The sequence below is a fragment of the Podarcis gaigeae genome (genome assembly GCF_964106915.1).
Source record: "Podarcis gaigeae genome assembly, chromosome: 2".
Taxonomy (NCBI): domain Eukaryota; kingdom Metazoa; phylum Chordata; class Lepidosauria; order Squamata; family Lacertidae; genus Podarcis; species Podarcis gaigeae.
Window position 1 is genome coordinate 105,299,221 of NC_139679.1, and position 18,037 is coordinate 105,317,257.

General features: G+C 43.9%; 1 protein-coding gene across 5 annotated transcripts in view; it reads left to right on the forward strand.

Moving 5' to 3' along the window:
- CFAP20DC (CFAP20 domain containing) overlaps positions 1 to 16,197 on the forward strand; it is a 151,378-nt gene extending 135,181 nt beyond the window's left edge. For all 5 annotated transcript variants that reach the window (XM_083723738.1, XM_083723739.1, XM_083723740.1 and 2 more), the window contains 2 exons: positions 9,773 to 9,864; positions 15,630 to 16,197. In XM_083723738.1, coding sequence (XP_083579864.1) covers positions 9,773 to 9,864; positions 15,630 to 15,742 — 205 coding nt within the window. In that variant the 3' untranslated portion in view covers positions 15,743 to 16,197. The remainder of the gene's footprint in view (positions 1 to 9,772; positions 9,865 to 15,629) is intronic.
- Positions 16,198 to 18,037: the final 1,840 nt, after the last annotated feature.

Consider the following 18,037-nt stretch of genomic DNA (forward strand, 5'->3'; position numbering starts at 1 on the left):
GTAATAAGGAGAGGGAAGCCGTACACATTTATTGTGGCACATACTGAAATTATGAAAAATTCAATAAACACCCTTCCCAAAATCCACAATGGAACTTTGTAGGATTTCCACATTAGCAGTTTTGTTTGCTGAGGCAGAATATTAGAGTGGGTTCCCTCTCCCCCCCTCTACCTTGGCTGAGAAGGAGCAGGTATTTGTCCTTAGATTCACCCCAGATTGTGTGTATACACCAGCAGCAGATGATGTGGAAGCAACATCCGCTTGCACTAGCGGCAGAGGAGCCAACGGAGAGATGGCAAGCCAATGGCAGGTTTTATCTGCCACAGCGTTTTCGATGGCTGCCAAGATTTTCTGCAGGGAGCAAATCTTATCGGGAATCAGCATAGCTTGCCGGAAAGCAGAATAAGCACCATATCTTTCTTTGAAAGAAAACAAACTGTAAGATACCATTATGTAAATACGAGATTTCTCCATATTGAGTCAGACCATGGAGAAGGGCCACAGCAAAAATGTTGCAGCACATGCATTGCATGCATGATTCTGTAGTTAGGGCTGAGAAAGATTCCCTGTCTGAAAGCATGGGAAGACACAGTAGGGTCGGAGTCAACAGGACTCCGTTAGATGTAGCAGTGGTCGGACTTGGCATAAGGCAGCTTCCTAGGTTCCTGTGTGATGGCAATCTAGGGTCACACTATCAATAAACCTCAGGTGTAACACTGCACAATCATGTAACCATGCGGGAGGTGAAAACAGATGTTCATCATCTGTAGACATTTGTGTAGGCAAAGACTAAAGAATGGCAAGTCCACAGAGTTTACTGTTTGGCAGGTAAAGGTAAAGGTAAAGGTACCCCTGACCATTAGGTCCAGTCGTGGCCAACTCTGGGGTTGCGGCACTCATCTCGCTTTATTGGCCGAGGGAGCCAGAGTACAGCTTCCGGGTCATGTGGCCAGCATGACTAAGCAACTTCTGGCGAACCAGAGCAGCACACGGAAACGCCGTTTACCTTCCCGCTGGAGTGGTACCTATTTATCTACTTGCACTTTGACGTGCTTTCAAACTACTAGGTTGGCAGGAGCAGGGACCGAGCAACGGGAGCTCACCCCGTCGCGGGGATTTTAACCGCTGACCTTCTGATCGGCAAGTCCTAGGTTCTGTGGTTTAACCCACATCGCCACCCATGTCCCTGTTTGGCAGGTAAAAGGTAAAGGTACCCCTGCCCGTATGAGCCAGTCATGTCCGACTATGGGGTTGTGCGCCCATCTCGCTTAAGAGGCCGGGGGCCAGAGCTGTCCAAAGACACTTTCGGGTCATGTGGCCAGCGTGACAAGCTGCATCTGGCGAGCCACGCAGCACACAGAAACGCCGTTTACCTTCCCGCTAATAAGCAGTCCCTATTTATCTACTTGCACCCTGGGGTGCTTTTGAACTGCTAGGTTGGCAGGCGCTGGGACCGAGCAACGGGAGTGCACCCCGCCGCGGGGATTCGAACCACCGACCTGACGATCGGCAAGTCCTAGGTGCTGAGGTTTTACCGACAGCGCCACCCGCATCCCTGTTTGGCAGGTAGGGAGTCACAAACTCTGTGACTCATCTGCTGGTGGAAAAATGATCGTATTGGGGCAGGGGGTTGTCACTTTTTAACCTGGCACATATAACACTGGTCCTGAGAGAGCTACATTGGCTCCCAGTACATTTCCGAGTACAATTCAAAGTGTTGGTGCTGACCTTTAAAGCCCGAAATGGCCTTCGCCCAGTATACCTGAAGGAGTGTCTCCACCCCCATTGTTCAGCCCAGACACTGAGGTCCAGCTCCAAAAGCCTTCTGGCGGTTCCCTCACTGCAAGAAGTGAAGTTACATGGAACCAGGCCTTCTCGGTAGTGGTGCCTGCCCTGTGGAATGCCCTCCCATCAGATGTCAAGGAAATAAGCAAATATCCTACTTTTAAAAGACATCTGAAGGCAGCCCTGTTTAGGGAAGTTTTTAATGTTTAATGCTGTATTGTGTTTTTAATATTTGATTGGGAGCCACCCAGAGTGGCTGGGAAAACCCAGCCAGATGGGCGAGGTATAAATTATTATTATTATATTACATACAACCCCATTTTTAGGACAAAGAATATCAAGGCCCTTGTTGCAGCCTCCATCACTCTTTAAGAAAAGCACAAGCGCTCCTAGTAAAGACTGGTTTAAAGTTTCACACAGCCCCTTGTTGACTGGTCACTTTAAAATGTGAAGGTTCATTATTGCTTCACAAGTTGTGTATGTCTTTAAGGGCCAGGGCAAATAACGAGACCCAGTCTTACAGCTGTGAAACATAGCAGGTGCTACTGAGTTGTGTTAATCAAGCTGTGCCAGCAATTGGGTATAGTATATAAGGAGCAGCACCCAGCTCTCCCATTACCCTGGGGGATGGGTTGGTGGTTGGGTCTGGTTTGTTGTTGATGTATTTAGTGTATAAGGAGTTTTTGTTATTAAAACCTTGTTTAAGTTATTTTTGAGTCCCTTTTTAATGCGTGGTCTCCCCAGCAAGCTCTCTGCAGCGCTACTAAACTGCAAATAGTCAACACCCCTATCCCCACATTGTGTCAAACTTTATCCTGCAAGAAGAGAAATATCCCTTACGTGAAAGGGCTGCAAAGGTGGTGGTTGTAATGTAAATTTCACCATATCAGAAAGTGTAGCATTTACTTCATTATATTAAAATAACAACATATGAACATGCAAAGTTGCCTTAAACAGAGATAGACCATTTCACCAACCAACCCAGTGCTGTCTACTCTGACTGACAATGGCTTTCCAAGGCCTCAGGGACATCTCTCTCTGTCTCTCTTATATGACTGCTGCCTCAGTACTTTTTAACTAGACTAGGCATTGGACTATGGACTTTCTATGTACAAAGTGTGATATATGTCACTGAGCTATGGCCCTTCCACAAATGTAGCAAATTTGTGATTCATGTAAAATAATTGGATTGGGGGATTTTTGCTTCTTATAAGAAATTATGGGCAAACGACACTCACAATGTTGTTAACTGCTTGTAGACAATTCATTTGCAAAAGGAAATGAGTGACAAGCCTGTGTATAGGTTTGGGGGGCAAGGGTGAGGAGCTGGGATGAGGGAAAGGAAGTGCTGTTGAGGTTATAGGAGCTAGGCAAGAAATACTCAAAGCTCTAAAGAAAGCAAGGCAAATCCATGGGCCAGCCCTACCATTAGGCAGAATGGGGCAGGCAGCAAAGTAGCATTCCACTCCCTTCTGTACATGGGATGGGGAAGAAGCACTCCTTTGTCCTCCGCCTCAGGCAGGAAAATGTCTTGGTCTGGCCCTGAAATTCTGTTAACTTTTAGGAGTGTCAACAGTTTCAAAAAAGCATGAGAAGTAGTGACTTAATATGGAACTTTCTCCAGAACAAGTTTCACAAAGTAGATCAGGTCTAATATGGTAATAAGCAAACAGTATGTGGAATTGTGGATTAACCAACCCAAACTCCCTTCTTAATTATAGGTCTCCCCAACAAATCTTGTGATTTACTGGAGCAAAACGCTGCCTCTGCAGCCATTTCCTAAAGGAGCCATTATCTGGTTCTTTCTGTGCAGCCAGGAGAATGGCGGTGGATTACTTAACTGTTGTGGTGATTACAAGAAGTTTGAGTTAAACTCCCCTGACATTTTCTTTCCTTTTTTTAAAAAAGAAAAACCAGCCTATAATCTCCAAAAGGGAGCCAGAGTGGGGAGAAGGGTGCATCAACCTCTTGTATCCACCTTTTGTATTCCCCCCCCAATGTTATATCACCCCCCCAATACCTTTTCACTCATGAGGCCAAAACAGCTTGAAGGGGCCTGTTTTCACTGAGGAAACCACCACAGTAGAAACAATAAGGTGGCCCTTGTTGGTCGTCCTTCAAAGTCCTATCACCTGGGTAGCTGCTTTAGTGTTTTGTTCTCGCTTTTTATAAGGAAAGAAAGCATACATGCAGTGGATTATGGAGAAAGCTAGAGAGTTCCAGAAAGACATCTACTTCTGCTTCATTGACTATGCAAAAGCCTTTGACTGTGTCGACCACAGCAAACTATGGCAAGTTCTTAAAGAAATGGGAGTGCCTGATCATCTATTTCCTGAGAAGTCTCTATGTGGGACAAGAAGCTACAGTTAGAACTGGATATGGAACAACTGATAGGTTCAAAATTGGGAAAGGAGTACGACAAGGCTGTATATTGTCTCCCTCCCTGCTTATTTAACTTATATGCAGGATTCATCATGCGAAAGGCTGGACTGGATGAATCCCAAGCCAGAATTAAGATTGCCGGAAGAAATATCAACAACCTCAGATATGCAGATGACACAACCTTGGTGGCAGAAAGTGAGGAGGAATTAAAGAACCTTTTAATGAGGGTGAAAGAGGAGAGCGCAAAATATGATCTGAAGCTCAACAGCAAAAAAACGCAGATCGTAGCCACTGGACCCATCACCTCCTGGCAAATAGAAGGGGAAGAAATGGAGGCAATGAGAGATTTTACTTTCTTGGGGTCCATGATCACTGCAGATGGTGACAGCAGCCACGAAATTAAAAGACGCCTGCTCCTTGGGAGAAAGGCGATGGCAAACCTAGACAGCATCTTAAAAAGCAGAGACATCACCTTGCCAACAAAGGTCCGTATAGTTAAAGCCAAGGTTTTCCCAGTAGTGATGTATGGAAGTGAGAGCTGGACCATAAAGAAGGCTGATCGCCGAAAAATTGATGCTTTGGAATTCTTGTGCTGGAGGAGACTCTTGAGAGTCCCATGGACTGCAAGAAGATCAAACGTATCCATTCTGAAGGAAATCAGCCCTGAGTGCTCACTGGAAGGACAGATCCTGAAGCGGAGGCTCCAATACTTTGGCCACCTCATGAGAAGAGAAGACTCCCTGGAAAAGACCCTGATGTTGGGATAGATTGAGGGCACAAGGAGAAGGGGACGACAGAGGACGAGATGGTTGGGCAGTGTTCTTGAAGCTACAGACATGAGTTTGACCAAACTGCGGGAGGCAATGGAAGACAGGAGTGCCTGGCGTGCTCTGGTCCATGGGGTCACGAAGAGTCGGACACGACTAAACGACTAAACAACAACAACTACCCTTTGATTTCCATCACATGTGATTTGATCCTCACACTGGACTTTACTATATGAATCCTGAACCAGATTTCTGCCCCCATCCCTGCCCACTTCAACATCCAGCTTTGGAAGGCTGCCTGAAATACTGGGAGATCTTAGAGCTGGGTGGGCTGTGGGGTGGCAAGCTAAGAAAGCAGGCTGACCGAGGTGAGTTGCTCAGACAGGTCTGGATTCATCCTGCTGATTTGAAATTGGGCACACAGTTTAAGGCAGGCCTAAAGGTGGGGGGTGGGTTGTGAAATGAAAGTGTGTGCCAGCCTCACAGTCTTTTTTTGGATGGTTCTGGGATAATAAATCAATACAGTATGGTATCATTTATCCAGATGCTTTGGCAGATGGGAAAGACTCCACAGTGAACAGATGCCCATAACATTATACATAATGGGAGGAAGGGACAGAAATACATAGCTGTCACATGAACTGATGGGCAAGATATTGGAAGAACAGATAAAGAAACGTTGGCACTATAGTGTGGCTTTAGTTTGCCACTGTGCTTGATTTCCAGCGATATTTATATCTTGAAGGGGTGTCTGTAGCTGTTAGTCCTGGCCATCTCTGAAAATCACGCTAAAACGTGCCTGTCTGCCTATTCATCTTCATTCAGCTTCTCCCCAGAAAACGTTCCCACTGCCTTGCAAGTGTCGTCAGGCTCCTGCAGACTCTGCAGGCTCCTAATAACTGGTTCAGTAACTCAGCTGATTATTATCATTAGTTCTCATTGTCTACGATTGGAGCTTTAAGATCATTAGAGAAGCCTGTGTGTTTTACAAATAAAATAGTAAAGGGGGATAGCTTTTGTGGGACAATGCCTGTTCCAAAGGAACATAAAAAGAGGCCTGAAACTGAGTCAGTCCATTTGTCCACCTAGCCAGGGGTATGGCCTGGGGGGCTGTGTCTGCCAGGAGGGCCATGGCGTCGGGCACAATTTTTGAGGGTGTATAAACCAGGTAGGGACGCAGGTGGCGCTGTGGGTTAAACCACAGAGCCTAGGACTTGCCGATCAGAAGGTCGGCGGTTCGAATCCCTGTGACAGGATGAGCTCCCATTGCTCGGTCCCTGCTCCTGTCAACTAGCAGTTTGAAAGCACGTCAAAGTGCAAGTAGATAAATAGGCACCGCTCCGGCGGGAAGGTAAACGGCATTTCCGTGCGCTGCTCTGGTTCGCCAGAAGTGGCTTAGTCATGCTGGCCACATGACCCGGAAGCTGTACGCCGGCTCCCTCGGCCAATAAAGCGAGATGAGCACCGCAACCCCAGAGTTGGTCACGACTGGACCTAATGGTCAGGACAATTTTACTAGACTAGGTAAACTCATAAATTTACTAAACAATGAGCAAACTAAAGTGCAGTATTCATAACCAAGCCTGGAGACTCATAAACATAGAATGAACTAATGTCTCTCTCTTTACTATACCGGTTGTGTATGCGGTATTACATTACACGGCTGGAACAAACAAATGGTTCTTCAAATAATCGTTCACTGGAAGCACAAATCCATATATGTAGGAGCGGCTGCGAGAAAGCGTTCTTCAAATAGTCATTTGCTAGAGGCGCAAAGCCTTATGTGTAAACTTTGCTGGAGGCGCAAAGCCATATGTGTGTGCACGGTTGCGGGAAAACAACAACTCACCACTCCCACGGTAAAAGTGGTACAAGTAGTCAAATGGAGCCAAATTGATGAGACCTGTTCTCCGGATATTATCCAGGTTTCGCAGCAAGCTTCATCAGTCAATAGTGCTAAACAATACAAAATGCATTCCAGTTACAATAAATATGTGCAATACCATCTCATGTTGTGTCTTACCTAATCACTCAACACGGTTCACTCAAGACAGAAGATCGTACGAACTACTCACAGTCACAGTAAATATTGAAACTGGCAATAACAAACATTTAAATACATTACAGGTGCATGGAATCAATCATCACATTTGTACATTGTTGAGGGTATAGTAACACCTCTGTTGTTGCTAAACAAACAATGGCACAAAAATTGATTTATATATAACATCCAAGGTCAAATTCGGTATTCAAACCTTTTGGAAACAAGGTTCCTAATTGAAATATTAGTTTGTACTGTTTCTGTAACAAGGCTCTTCGTACATCAATGGATCCAAAGGGTAGTTTTTTTTAAAGTCAACAGAATGAAGAAACTCAGGTCATTTTCAGTGTGAGCTCCTTGCTGGAAATGCTGGACTAACAGGGTGTCTAGACCAGTGTTTCCCAACCTTGGGTCTCCAGCTGCTGTTGGACTACAATTCCCATCATCCCTGACCATTGGTCTTGCTAGCAAGGGATGATGGGAGTTGTAGTCCAAAAACAGCTGGAGACCCAAGGTTGGAAAACACTGGTCTAGACAAGCATTGAATATTTTGGACCTATTCTCAGAGATTCTAGACCAGATTGCCCGAGTAGTACTACCAACATATAGAAGCCCACAAGCACATCAGATACAGTACACACAGTTTTTTGTAGAACAATTTGTAAACTGCTGCAGGACAACCTTTCGCCCATTTACTGTGTTGGTAAATGATTTCACGGGCAAAGCAAATCTGCAACATGTGCAATGACCGCATCTATAATGCCCTTTCAACGTTGTGTGCGGGTCATCATTATGATATTCAAGTAGATCAGTGTGGGGAAGAACGTTCCTAAACGATCTAGTGCGCCTTTTGCTTAAAATAGGCACATTTTCACAGCCTGGAATATGGGAAATGATGTGCCAATGTCGCTTAACCAGTTTCAATGGAAGAAGATAAACAAGTGTACTCTATAGAACCAAAAATCCTGTCCTGTTTGTTTTTAGGTTTTGGTGCCATCAATTCCTGCCTAGAAGTTCTTTTAGCCCTTTCAAAGGCTGTTTGAATTATTTCCTGCGGATAACCTCCATCTCTTAATGAAGAGGAAAGGGATGCAGCATTTTTTTGAAAATCAGTTTCAAGGGAAGAATTTCTTTTGAGTCTAATAAATTGGCTAAACGGGAGACTATTTTTTAATTGGACCGGATGATTAGAATGATAGCGAAGTAAGGAATTCCTATCAGTAGGTTTGCAAAATGGACGTAAATTAATGATACGTTCATTACGTTCAGTGACAAAAAATAGATAGAAAGGAGACGCTTGCCTCACTCTTTTTACCAATAAATATTAAAACTGTATCCCATTGATGTAACCAAATGTCAAATTCCAAGAACATATCCTGGTCCAAAACAAAAATTAAATCATCGATAAAACGATAATAAGCCAATAAGTGCTTCCTAAATGGGTTCAAATCACTCAGAATGTATTCTCAATCAAAATAATGCATGTAGATACAGGCGAGGGATGGCACACAATGGGCTCCCATCGGCACGCTCCTACATTGAAAATAAAACTGTTCTTTAAAGCGGAAGAATTTATTTTTCAAGCACCACAAAGACCTGGAAAGCTGATTGACCAGAGTGCCTCTTTCATATCATATCTTCAGCTCTTTGAACTACCTGTTGTCAAACTCCAGCCTTTCTTATACCACATCCCCAATCTCTCTGAAAGTTCAAGGGGCCCAAGAAACCTCCTGAATCAATAACATTGCCGTTCTAGAGTTTGGCTGGAGGTGAGATACCTGTGATTGTTCTCTGCCTCTTTGCAGCGATAACAAAAGGAACCGGTATACATGTTTATTATGGCTCTGATTCTTAACTAATGTTTCGAGATTAAATTCTGGAAGCTCCTGGCTCCTATATTTGCTGAATCAGCTCTAAATAGTGCTGCACACTATATTGAAACAATGTCAGTATTAGATTATTTTCACAGGAGAGCATTTTCTCAAAGAAGCATTTTCTTCAAGTTGCATTTCTCTGCCGACTGGGTCAAATGCTACCTTAAAGAAACAGTGCCTTTTAGAACATTGGGGTTTTTTTCCCTGGGTTACAATTTGCTAGTCTCACCAAATACAGAGCAGTGGTTACAGTGGATTATCCTTGCGTGCCCATGAAGCACAGTAAACAAAAAGTGAGATACACAGCTCAGAGCTTCCCGAAAAAGGAACACTAATATTGTTTTTCTCACTCCCATTTTTGTTAGCACATTAGCATTTCCGAGCACAATTCAAAGTGTTGGTGCTGACCTTTAAAGCCCTAAACAGCTTAGGGCCTGTATACCTGAAGGAGCGTCTCCACCCCCATCGTTCGGCCCAGACACTGAGGTCCAGCGCTGAGGGCCTTCTGGCACTTCCCTCACTGCGAGAAGCCAAGTTACAGGGAACCAGGCAGAGGGCCTTCTTGGTAGAGAAGAACAACTACCAGACTTTTAGAAGATATCTGAAGGCAGCCCTGTTTAGGGAAGCTTTTAATGTTTGATGCATTACTGTATTTTAATATTTTGTTGGAAGCCACCCAGAGTGGCTGGGGAAGCCCAGCCAGATGGGCGGGGCATAAATAATAAATTATTATTATTATTTTATTATTAGCATATCATTTTACTGCCCTGCCAAATTGGAAGCAGTGGAAAGGAATGGAGGTAGCAAGGTGGAAGGGGGAGAGTTGGATGTTCAAAGGCCTCATGATACACAAAGCCATATCTGCTGCTACATAAGCTGCACATCCCCCCCCCAGCTTTAATTATTTAAATTGTGTTTTTCAGGGATTGGTTAAATGCGTTCAGCCCTCCTATCATTCCTCCAAGCCAGCAGCTGACAGAACATCCTGAAGTGACAGCACACCTGAGCACTCAAGGTAAGACCAGTGTGTGTGGAAGAGGTGTGGGAGAACTTGAGGGCAGCTGGGACAGACTTGGCGGCTCAGGCACCCTGAGAGCCCAGTGCCGCTCACAGGGGCCAGTGTGTGCCTGTTGCATCCTTCTTGGCCACCAGAGGGCAGTTAGGGGAGACACAGCAGCTTGGGTGCACTGCAAGCCCATCCCCGAGCAGCTTTTGCGAGTGGTGTGTTGGGCTCTCGAGGCGCCTGGGCTCCGTACCCCTTGTGCCGCCCCCAAAGGTAAGTGCCGCCTGGGGCGATCTGCCTCCTCCGCACACACACACTCCACACTACGCCACAGCTCTCTCCCCACGTTCGCCATGACACTGCTCTCATTATTGCAATGGGCTCCTTTGCTTTTCCTCCAAACACGGAAAATTCATGTGATATCTCAGTATACCTCCGCTACATCTTTGGGCTACCCTCAAGAATGAAGCCATCTCAGTGATTTATTCTCAAATATAGACGATGCTCCTCAAATTGGGAATCTTTTCATGGGCATTTAAAACTGCCGTTGCTTTTGACAGCAGACTAGCTGTCAAGGCAGGACCTTGCTGTGAGGGATCTGGCAATACTTTATGCTAAGGGCCCTAAACATGCCAAAGGGAAAGGATGGTAATCCTTGAGTTAAAGACACATTAGATATATATTTTTGATAGGGACCTGAGAAGATTCTTAATAGCAACCTCATGACATCCAGTGCTTCCTGTAGTCATGCTGCGATTCCTGATTCCAAAGCTGCTTGTTGAGGAGCTGGACCTTAGAAACTACTTCAAATGCAACCAGAACAATTCTGTTCATCTAACCTGCCTTCCAAATCTTATTTTTATTATTAATTGCGGGGGGGGGGGGGTAAAAACAAAAAGTGACCCAAAGTGACTTACAACAAAGTCCAAAAACTAAAATCAAAAATTGAAATTGAAATACTTTATTGTCACTTGTACAACTTGTATACAGTGAGATTACATTATAATATAATATAATAATGTAATTAATATAATGTAATGTAATGTAATATAATGTAATATATAATGTAATATAATATAATAATAGCCAGAACAGAATAAAAGCCTAAGAATATCTCCAAATGTACATAAAAGGTATATAAAAGGTATATTGCACCCTACCCCGCTAAAAGGTAGGCAAGGAAGGGGCCACAAATATACCTAAAACCAGTGCTTTTTTCTGAGAGTACTCAAGGGCATGGAGTATCGGCACCTTTTTTTCTAGAAGAAAAGCACTGCCTAAAACCCAGCAAATCAAAAGCCTGTGGGGAAAGAAACATTGTTGCCTGCCATACTGGTCATGTTGTGCGGATACCTGATGATCATCTTCCTAAGCAATTACTCTATTCCGAACTTAAAAATGGAAAGTGTAATGCTGGTGGTCAACAAAAGAGGTTCAAAGACTCTCTCAAGGCACATCTTTAAAAAATGTAGTATAAACACTGACAACTGGGAAACACTGGCCTGCGAGTGCCCCAGTTGGAGAACAGCCTTTACCAAAGGTGTCATGGGCTTTGAAGACACTCAAACTCAGGACGCAAGGGAGAAACGTGCTAAGAGGAAGGCAAGCTTGACAAATCCACACCCTGATCAACTCCCGCCCGGAAACCAATGTCCCCACTGTGGAAGGACGTGTGGATCCAGAATTGGCCTCCACAGTCACCTACAGACTCATTGTTAAAACCGTGTTTATGGAAGACAATCTTACTTGGCTACGAGTGATCGCCAAAGAAGAAGAACTTATGCCCTGGTGATCAACTTCCTGTTTGACCATCATAGGAAGCAGGATGTTGGACGTAGATGGTCTGATCTAGCTGGGCTCATTTGATGTTCTTTTCACAATTGGACAGGTAGAATCGGTACAGATGTGTAGGATCAAAATGTGTTTTCTTTCTCTGCCTTCCCATTTTTCTCCTCTCTCTTTCTTGTTGTTTTGGTGCCACTATGTTAGGATTAAGGTCATTGATTATTCAAGAACTAGAAAGGGGTTTCATCTCACAAACAATCAGCAGCTCCTCAAATACGTAGTTTCAGCAGACACATCAGCTGCACCACAACCCACAAGCAACATATTGTAGTTTGGGGCACTTCAACAAGAAATTGGGCAAACACCCTGCTTACACAGCAAGAGCTTAAGTGCAAAATTAAGCCAAAGTAGAAGAAGACACACATTTGAAGGTGGGACCTCTAACCAGGAGTCTGAATAGAAGACATCACCCTAAACTTCAGACATAGAATCATTGAATTGCTTCATCAGCTTATAAACCTGCAGAGATATTTACAGCGCAAACCCCCAGATGAGTTGCCACTCATCTGTGCCTCAAAACAGAGCGGAGACATGATTAAATCAAGCAAAGAAGTTGTTTTACACCACATTTTAAAAAAGTAATTGTTGCTTATGTCCAACCTGATCCTTGAGACAAGTTTAAATGCCGGGGCCGAAAAGATAGAGGCAGCTCCTTTGGACGTACCCAGTGTGATTGTTGACATTTTCCTTTAGAACAGAAGACGTGCACACACACCCCAAGGCAACAGCACAAACTTTTCATAATTCCCCTCAGTTTCTAAGGAGGCTTGCCCTCTTGAGCATATGGGACTAGTTGTGCAATCCCTGTGATCCCAGCCCCACTTTAAGGCCACATTATAAACTCCCTCAGTGTCAAGAAAAGCTTTGCAACTGGCATTCTCTCGCTGCTAAATGTGGCTGTCAGCTCCCCTTGCAGGGACTGGGGTAGGGGTCACGTCCCAGGATGAGCGGTCTCCTTGTCTTAGCATAAGTACATCTCCCCTGAGTTGCATGGACTATTTCTGCAGTGCAGTGGCCCTTGTCACTAAGTCGCGAATTACAGACATAGTGGAAGCTGCAGTACAAAAAGCAGCTGCCATCCGAAGGAGGTTGATGCCTCCTAAATCACAGAGACACAGAGGCTTGAAGATAACAAAATCAAGTTATCAGGCAAGAAAACCTGTGGTTATTTACTACTACAGAATATCCTTGTCAACTTTTATATGCATCTCTAATGAGATCCTAAAACAAAAACTCAATTTTGTTGTTCATGCTAATAAAAGATCTCTGTGATATCCTTTATTTGGAGGCATAACTCACGGCTAACACATGAAAGGCCCGTTTTTCCATTTTATAGCTCCCTGTTTGTTTGGTGAGCATCTGCTTCTTCAGAAATGTATCTTTACTTAACCAAGGGTGTGTATAGATTTGAAGGGATAGCATGGACTGTGAGAGGGGATGTGAGTAATGCTTCTTTTTGTAAAAGCCCCCATTATTATAACGACGACCATGTTGGTTCTCTTTTCTTCCCAGCCTAAGAATTACCATCCCAGGTCAGACCCTAGAAGGGTCCATCTGGTTCAGCACTCTGGTTCTGAGAGTGAATAGACAGACAACTCTAGCTGCTCATGAGCAGAGTATGAGGACAATTGTTCCAGTATGGGATGACCAGGTCCATACCGCCTTCTCTATCTGCAGTGGCTTTATTTGGCTGCTTAGACAGTTTTGTAGTGCTGCCCAACCAACTGGGCATACTGGCTCCACTGGTAGAATATAGGGCTCCTCCAGATGAACTATTTATTTTGCATTTGCTTACACAGAGTTTAGCATTCATTCCGGCTTGCTTACAGTGAGCATTCATCTCACATCCATCTTACTTTGCTTATAGGATGTTTTCAGGTCTGCCCATTAGTCTTTCATCCATCCCACATTTTCAGATGCATCCCCTCATCACCCTTCAGACTGCAGAAAGGCCATGTGTTCGAGCATATTTGTTGCACTAGGCCAACAGAGCACTTTAATCCGTTTTAATTGCACAAAGCTAAAGTTCTGCTGTGCGCTTGAATCCCTCTCGCAGCTGACAGCCTGGAAGTGCCCATAGTGTTATGAGCTGTGAACAAGCAGTATACAGTAGGTACCAGTCACCTGCTGCACATAAATCTCATGTGGTGCCATGCAACAAAAGCTCGCACTCAAGCCAGTTTAGCTACCAAGCTTTTAAAATAAAATGCACCATTCAGTTCATCTGTCTCCACTCTGAAATGGTTTAATCCAGCTCCCTAGGGACAGGAAGTTGTGTGTTCTTAAGGATGTAAAAAGCTGGTTAAGGAACAAAGCATGAAGGAAAAAGCACAACGGAACGGGAGTGGGGTATCTGCACACAATATGTACCCTCCCATTTCCCATAACCTGTAACTTGTCTGGTCTCAGCTGTAAATACATTCTAAACATTGTGAAGCCGCTGCTGTTGGCATAACAGGCCATTACTCTGAGTCAGCAGAGCTTACAATGCAGTTACTTCGCACTGTCATTCTGAGAAAGAGGTAAGCACTTTAGATGAAATGTAGAATACAGCCTGCATTCAACTGTGAATTATTATTTGCCATCAGGTTATTATCCATCATCTACCTTACTTTTTAGCTCTTATAAAAAGACTTTTTGTGAAATGGGCTCATAGCTCTCTGCCGGCATTCTTTTTTTAAAAAAAAAAATGTGTTTGATGGAATAAAGAAACACTGGGAATTTCTAGCCACAGTTGTGAGTTTCTCTCTGACTTCTACTCAGCCTGGCGTCTTTGTGTGCCCAGTTCGAGGTCATACCAGAGTCCCATCTAGTCCAGCGACCTGTTTCTCTCTGTGGCCCACAAGATGCCTCTGGGAAGCCCACAAACAGGACCTGAGGGATGTCCCACTGTTGTTCCCAGTGAGTGGTGTTCAGAGGCAAGCAGCCTCTCAACACTTGGTTAGTCACTGTTGATCACCCTAACCTCCATGAATTTGTCTAATCACCATTTTAAGCCTAATTCTAAGTTGGTGCCCATCCCTGTATCTTGTGGTAGTGAATTCCATAGCATAACTGCTATGTGGGAAAGGACGGTACTTGCTCTTGTCTGTCAGTCACCCGTCATCAAAGTTCATTGAATAATTGAGTTCTAGTATTATGAGTCAGGGAGGAAAACCTCTCTCTGTCCCCTTTCTCCATCCCACAAGTAATTTTACACACTTCTACAATGTCCTCCTTTGCTTCTGATTTTAGTAAACTATGAAGCCCCAAACTTTCTAATCTTCCCTCATAGCGGTCAATTGATTGATCTTTCCAGTTTGACAATATCCTTTTTGAGACATACTGGTCAGAATTACACACATTCTTCCAAGTAAATTCCTACCATGGATTTGTATAAAGCGGGTTGTCAACCTGGTCCCTACTGCCCACTAGTAGGCGTTTCAGGATTCTAGGTGGTGGTAGGGGGTTCTACAGCACAAGCTGAATCTTCCTTCCATCGAGCACTGGTGGGCGGTAAGGAATTTTTACCATCAAGAAAGATGCATTAGTGGGCGGTAGGTATAGAAAGGTCGGCTACGCCTGGTATAAAGGCTTTACAGTCTTGACTGTTTATTTGTGATCCATGAACTCTTACGTGGAATTCACCTTCTTCACAATGGCTGGAGAGATGCATAGGCAGCCCCACAGTAAGTAACTTAATTTTCAATAAAAGCTAAAAGTGGTTCCTGTATCTTACCATTGCAGTACACCTCTATCAACAGGGGAAGAAGGCCTGTTGTCTTATGCCCTGCTTGTGACCTTCCCAAAGGCCACTGCTGGAAAACAAATACTGGACTAGATGGACTTTTGGTGTAATACTGTGAGACAGATGAGAATATTGTCTCTCCTCCACCTGTGGTGGTTGTTTTCCTGGTAAAACCAGAATTAATTGACTCTTCATTTCATTTTAGGTGAAGCGGGTGACTTTGAGGCTGAAGAAGACGAAGTTCTCACTCTCTTGTATGACCCATGCCTAAACTGTTACTTTGATCCTGAAACTGGGAAATATTATGAGTTGGCATAGCCACTTGCAAGAGCAGGAAGTGTGGCGCTTGTTTGGCGCTGACCCAGAACTTGGGTCATTGGCAAAGTACTGATGCAGAGCTAACTCTTTTTCTACTCTGCAGTCCAAGACTTTACATCAGTCCATAGTGTGTGTAGACAAACCAAGTCACTTGCGAATATGATACAATCTTATTTTTATAGATTTGTGCTATATTTTAATAGAATGCTTAAGCAAGGTTTGGGGGTTTTCACCTACATTTGTTCGGCTAGCTGATGTTACATAAAATATGGAAAGGTTTGTCTGTATGAACAAATTACGCTGAATCAAATATATTTGCCAGGTTCATCTATGAATGATGGTGTGGTACAAAAAAAATCACTTGTTCTTTCATCTCTGTTAATTTAAGAGGATATAATGCATCTTTGTACTTCCAAAAATACAGTGTGATGTTCAAGGGGAATTGTACCGTAAAATGTCTTTTCACTTTTTTTATTGTTGGATAAAACCATTTTTATTCTTATTGTCAAGTGGCATTCCGGGAGGGGGTGGGATATCAATTCACCTTACAGCTTTTTCGACACATTGCATAAACCTTGAAAGGATGAATACACAGCCCTTTTATTCCAGAGTAATTAACCACCCCGTGCTAATGCCTATGAGAATTAAAACTACACATATACAGTGGTACCTCAGATTACAGACACTTCAGGTTACAGACTCCGCTAACCCAGAAATAGTACCTCGGGTTAAGAACTTTGCGTAGTTCTGCCTCTACAGCTAAGCTGGTCAAACCCAGTATGTGCAACATATACAGTTCATATGTACGGTATATAACCTATGAAACTAATTCCAATATTAACACATTTTGTCTTTTCTTATCTTTTCTTATTGTTTCTTCTTGTAAGATCCTGTATAACACAATCCTTAGGTAAAAATAGAAAAGTCATTAAGGTAACAAGAACAACACAGCTGATGTAGACTGCTGGCACAAGCTGGCTGGTGCAGGTGCAAACTGCTAACTTGGGCAGAACAAGGTTTCCAGATATCTCCCTTGTTTCACCCCGAAGGGCTTCCTCAGCTGATATTAGATCTATACAATATAAATAAACACATGGTAATACAAAACTTGGAATCCAAAGTACAAGAGTGAATCAGATATCTGCTGTATCATTACTGAAATTATTATTAAGTATTAAAAAATCCTTTTCAATTATGGTGCTGGAGGAGACTCTTGAGAGTCCCATGGAAGATCAAACCTATCCATTCTGAAGGAAATCAGCCCTGAGTGCTCACTGGAAGGACAGATCCTAAAGCTGAGGCTCCAATACTTTGGCCACCTCATGAGAAGAGAAGACTCCCTGGAAAAGACCCTGATGTTGGGAAAGATGGAGGGCACAAGGAGAAGGGGACGACAGAGGACGAGATGGTGGGACAGTGTTCTCGAAGCTACCAGCATGAGTTTGACCAAACTGTGGGAGGCAGTGGAAGACAGGAGTGCCTGGCGTGCTCTGGTCCATGGGGTCATGAAGAGTCGGACACGACTAAGCGACAACAAATTTTCATTGGAGAAATGTTGGAGGAAGCTGTACATACTGTCAGCGTGTATAGCAGGTACATAAGTAATTGTACATGTATGATTCGCAGTAGTAATGCCAAATACATTGCAAAATACTATAAATAGGCAACACCATCTGATGGAACACCACCTAGGAACACCACCTATGCCACTTTTTGGATGAAGGACAGCTTCCAGACATAACAAATAATGGGAGAAGGCCGTAAAACTGAATTTGAGAGTAGGTGGGCTAGTGTGGAGCAGCAGAGGTGGGGGGAAAGTATAAGAAAAATTCTAGTTGGTGGCGAATCGCTGTAAAAGTGAGGAGAAGCCTAGAAGTTTATGCAGAGCATGGTGTTTATCATTTGGTTTCTGAAGAAGAGAAATGCAGGGAGGAGCGATGTCATCAAAGGTAAGACACAACCAGAACATAGCCAAACATTTTGGCAGTTGATAGAAAGAGGAAAGTTTGGGTTTTAGGGATGCAGACAAGGCAGGAGCTGGCAAATCATTTGATGCTGGGGAGGGACACCGATACCGTGCCTCAGACACAGGAGATGATGAAAGGTTATCTTGAAACAGTGACAGAAAAAGGAAGGGAAGTAGCATAAAGGCAGAAATTTATTGATTGCCAAATTCTGAGGGCCTGCAGTTAGTTCGGCTATTTCCAATGGTCTTAGTTTCACAAACCAGGTCTCCTACACTAGCTCAGCTCCTTTTGGCTACAGGATTTGGACATGCCGTGGCTGTCACAGTGC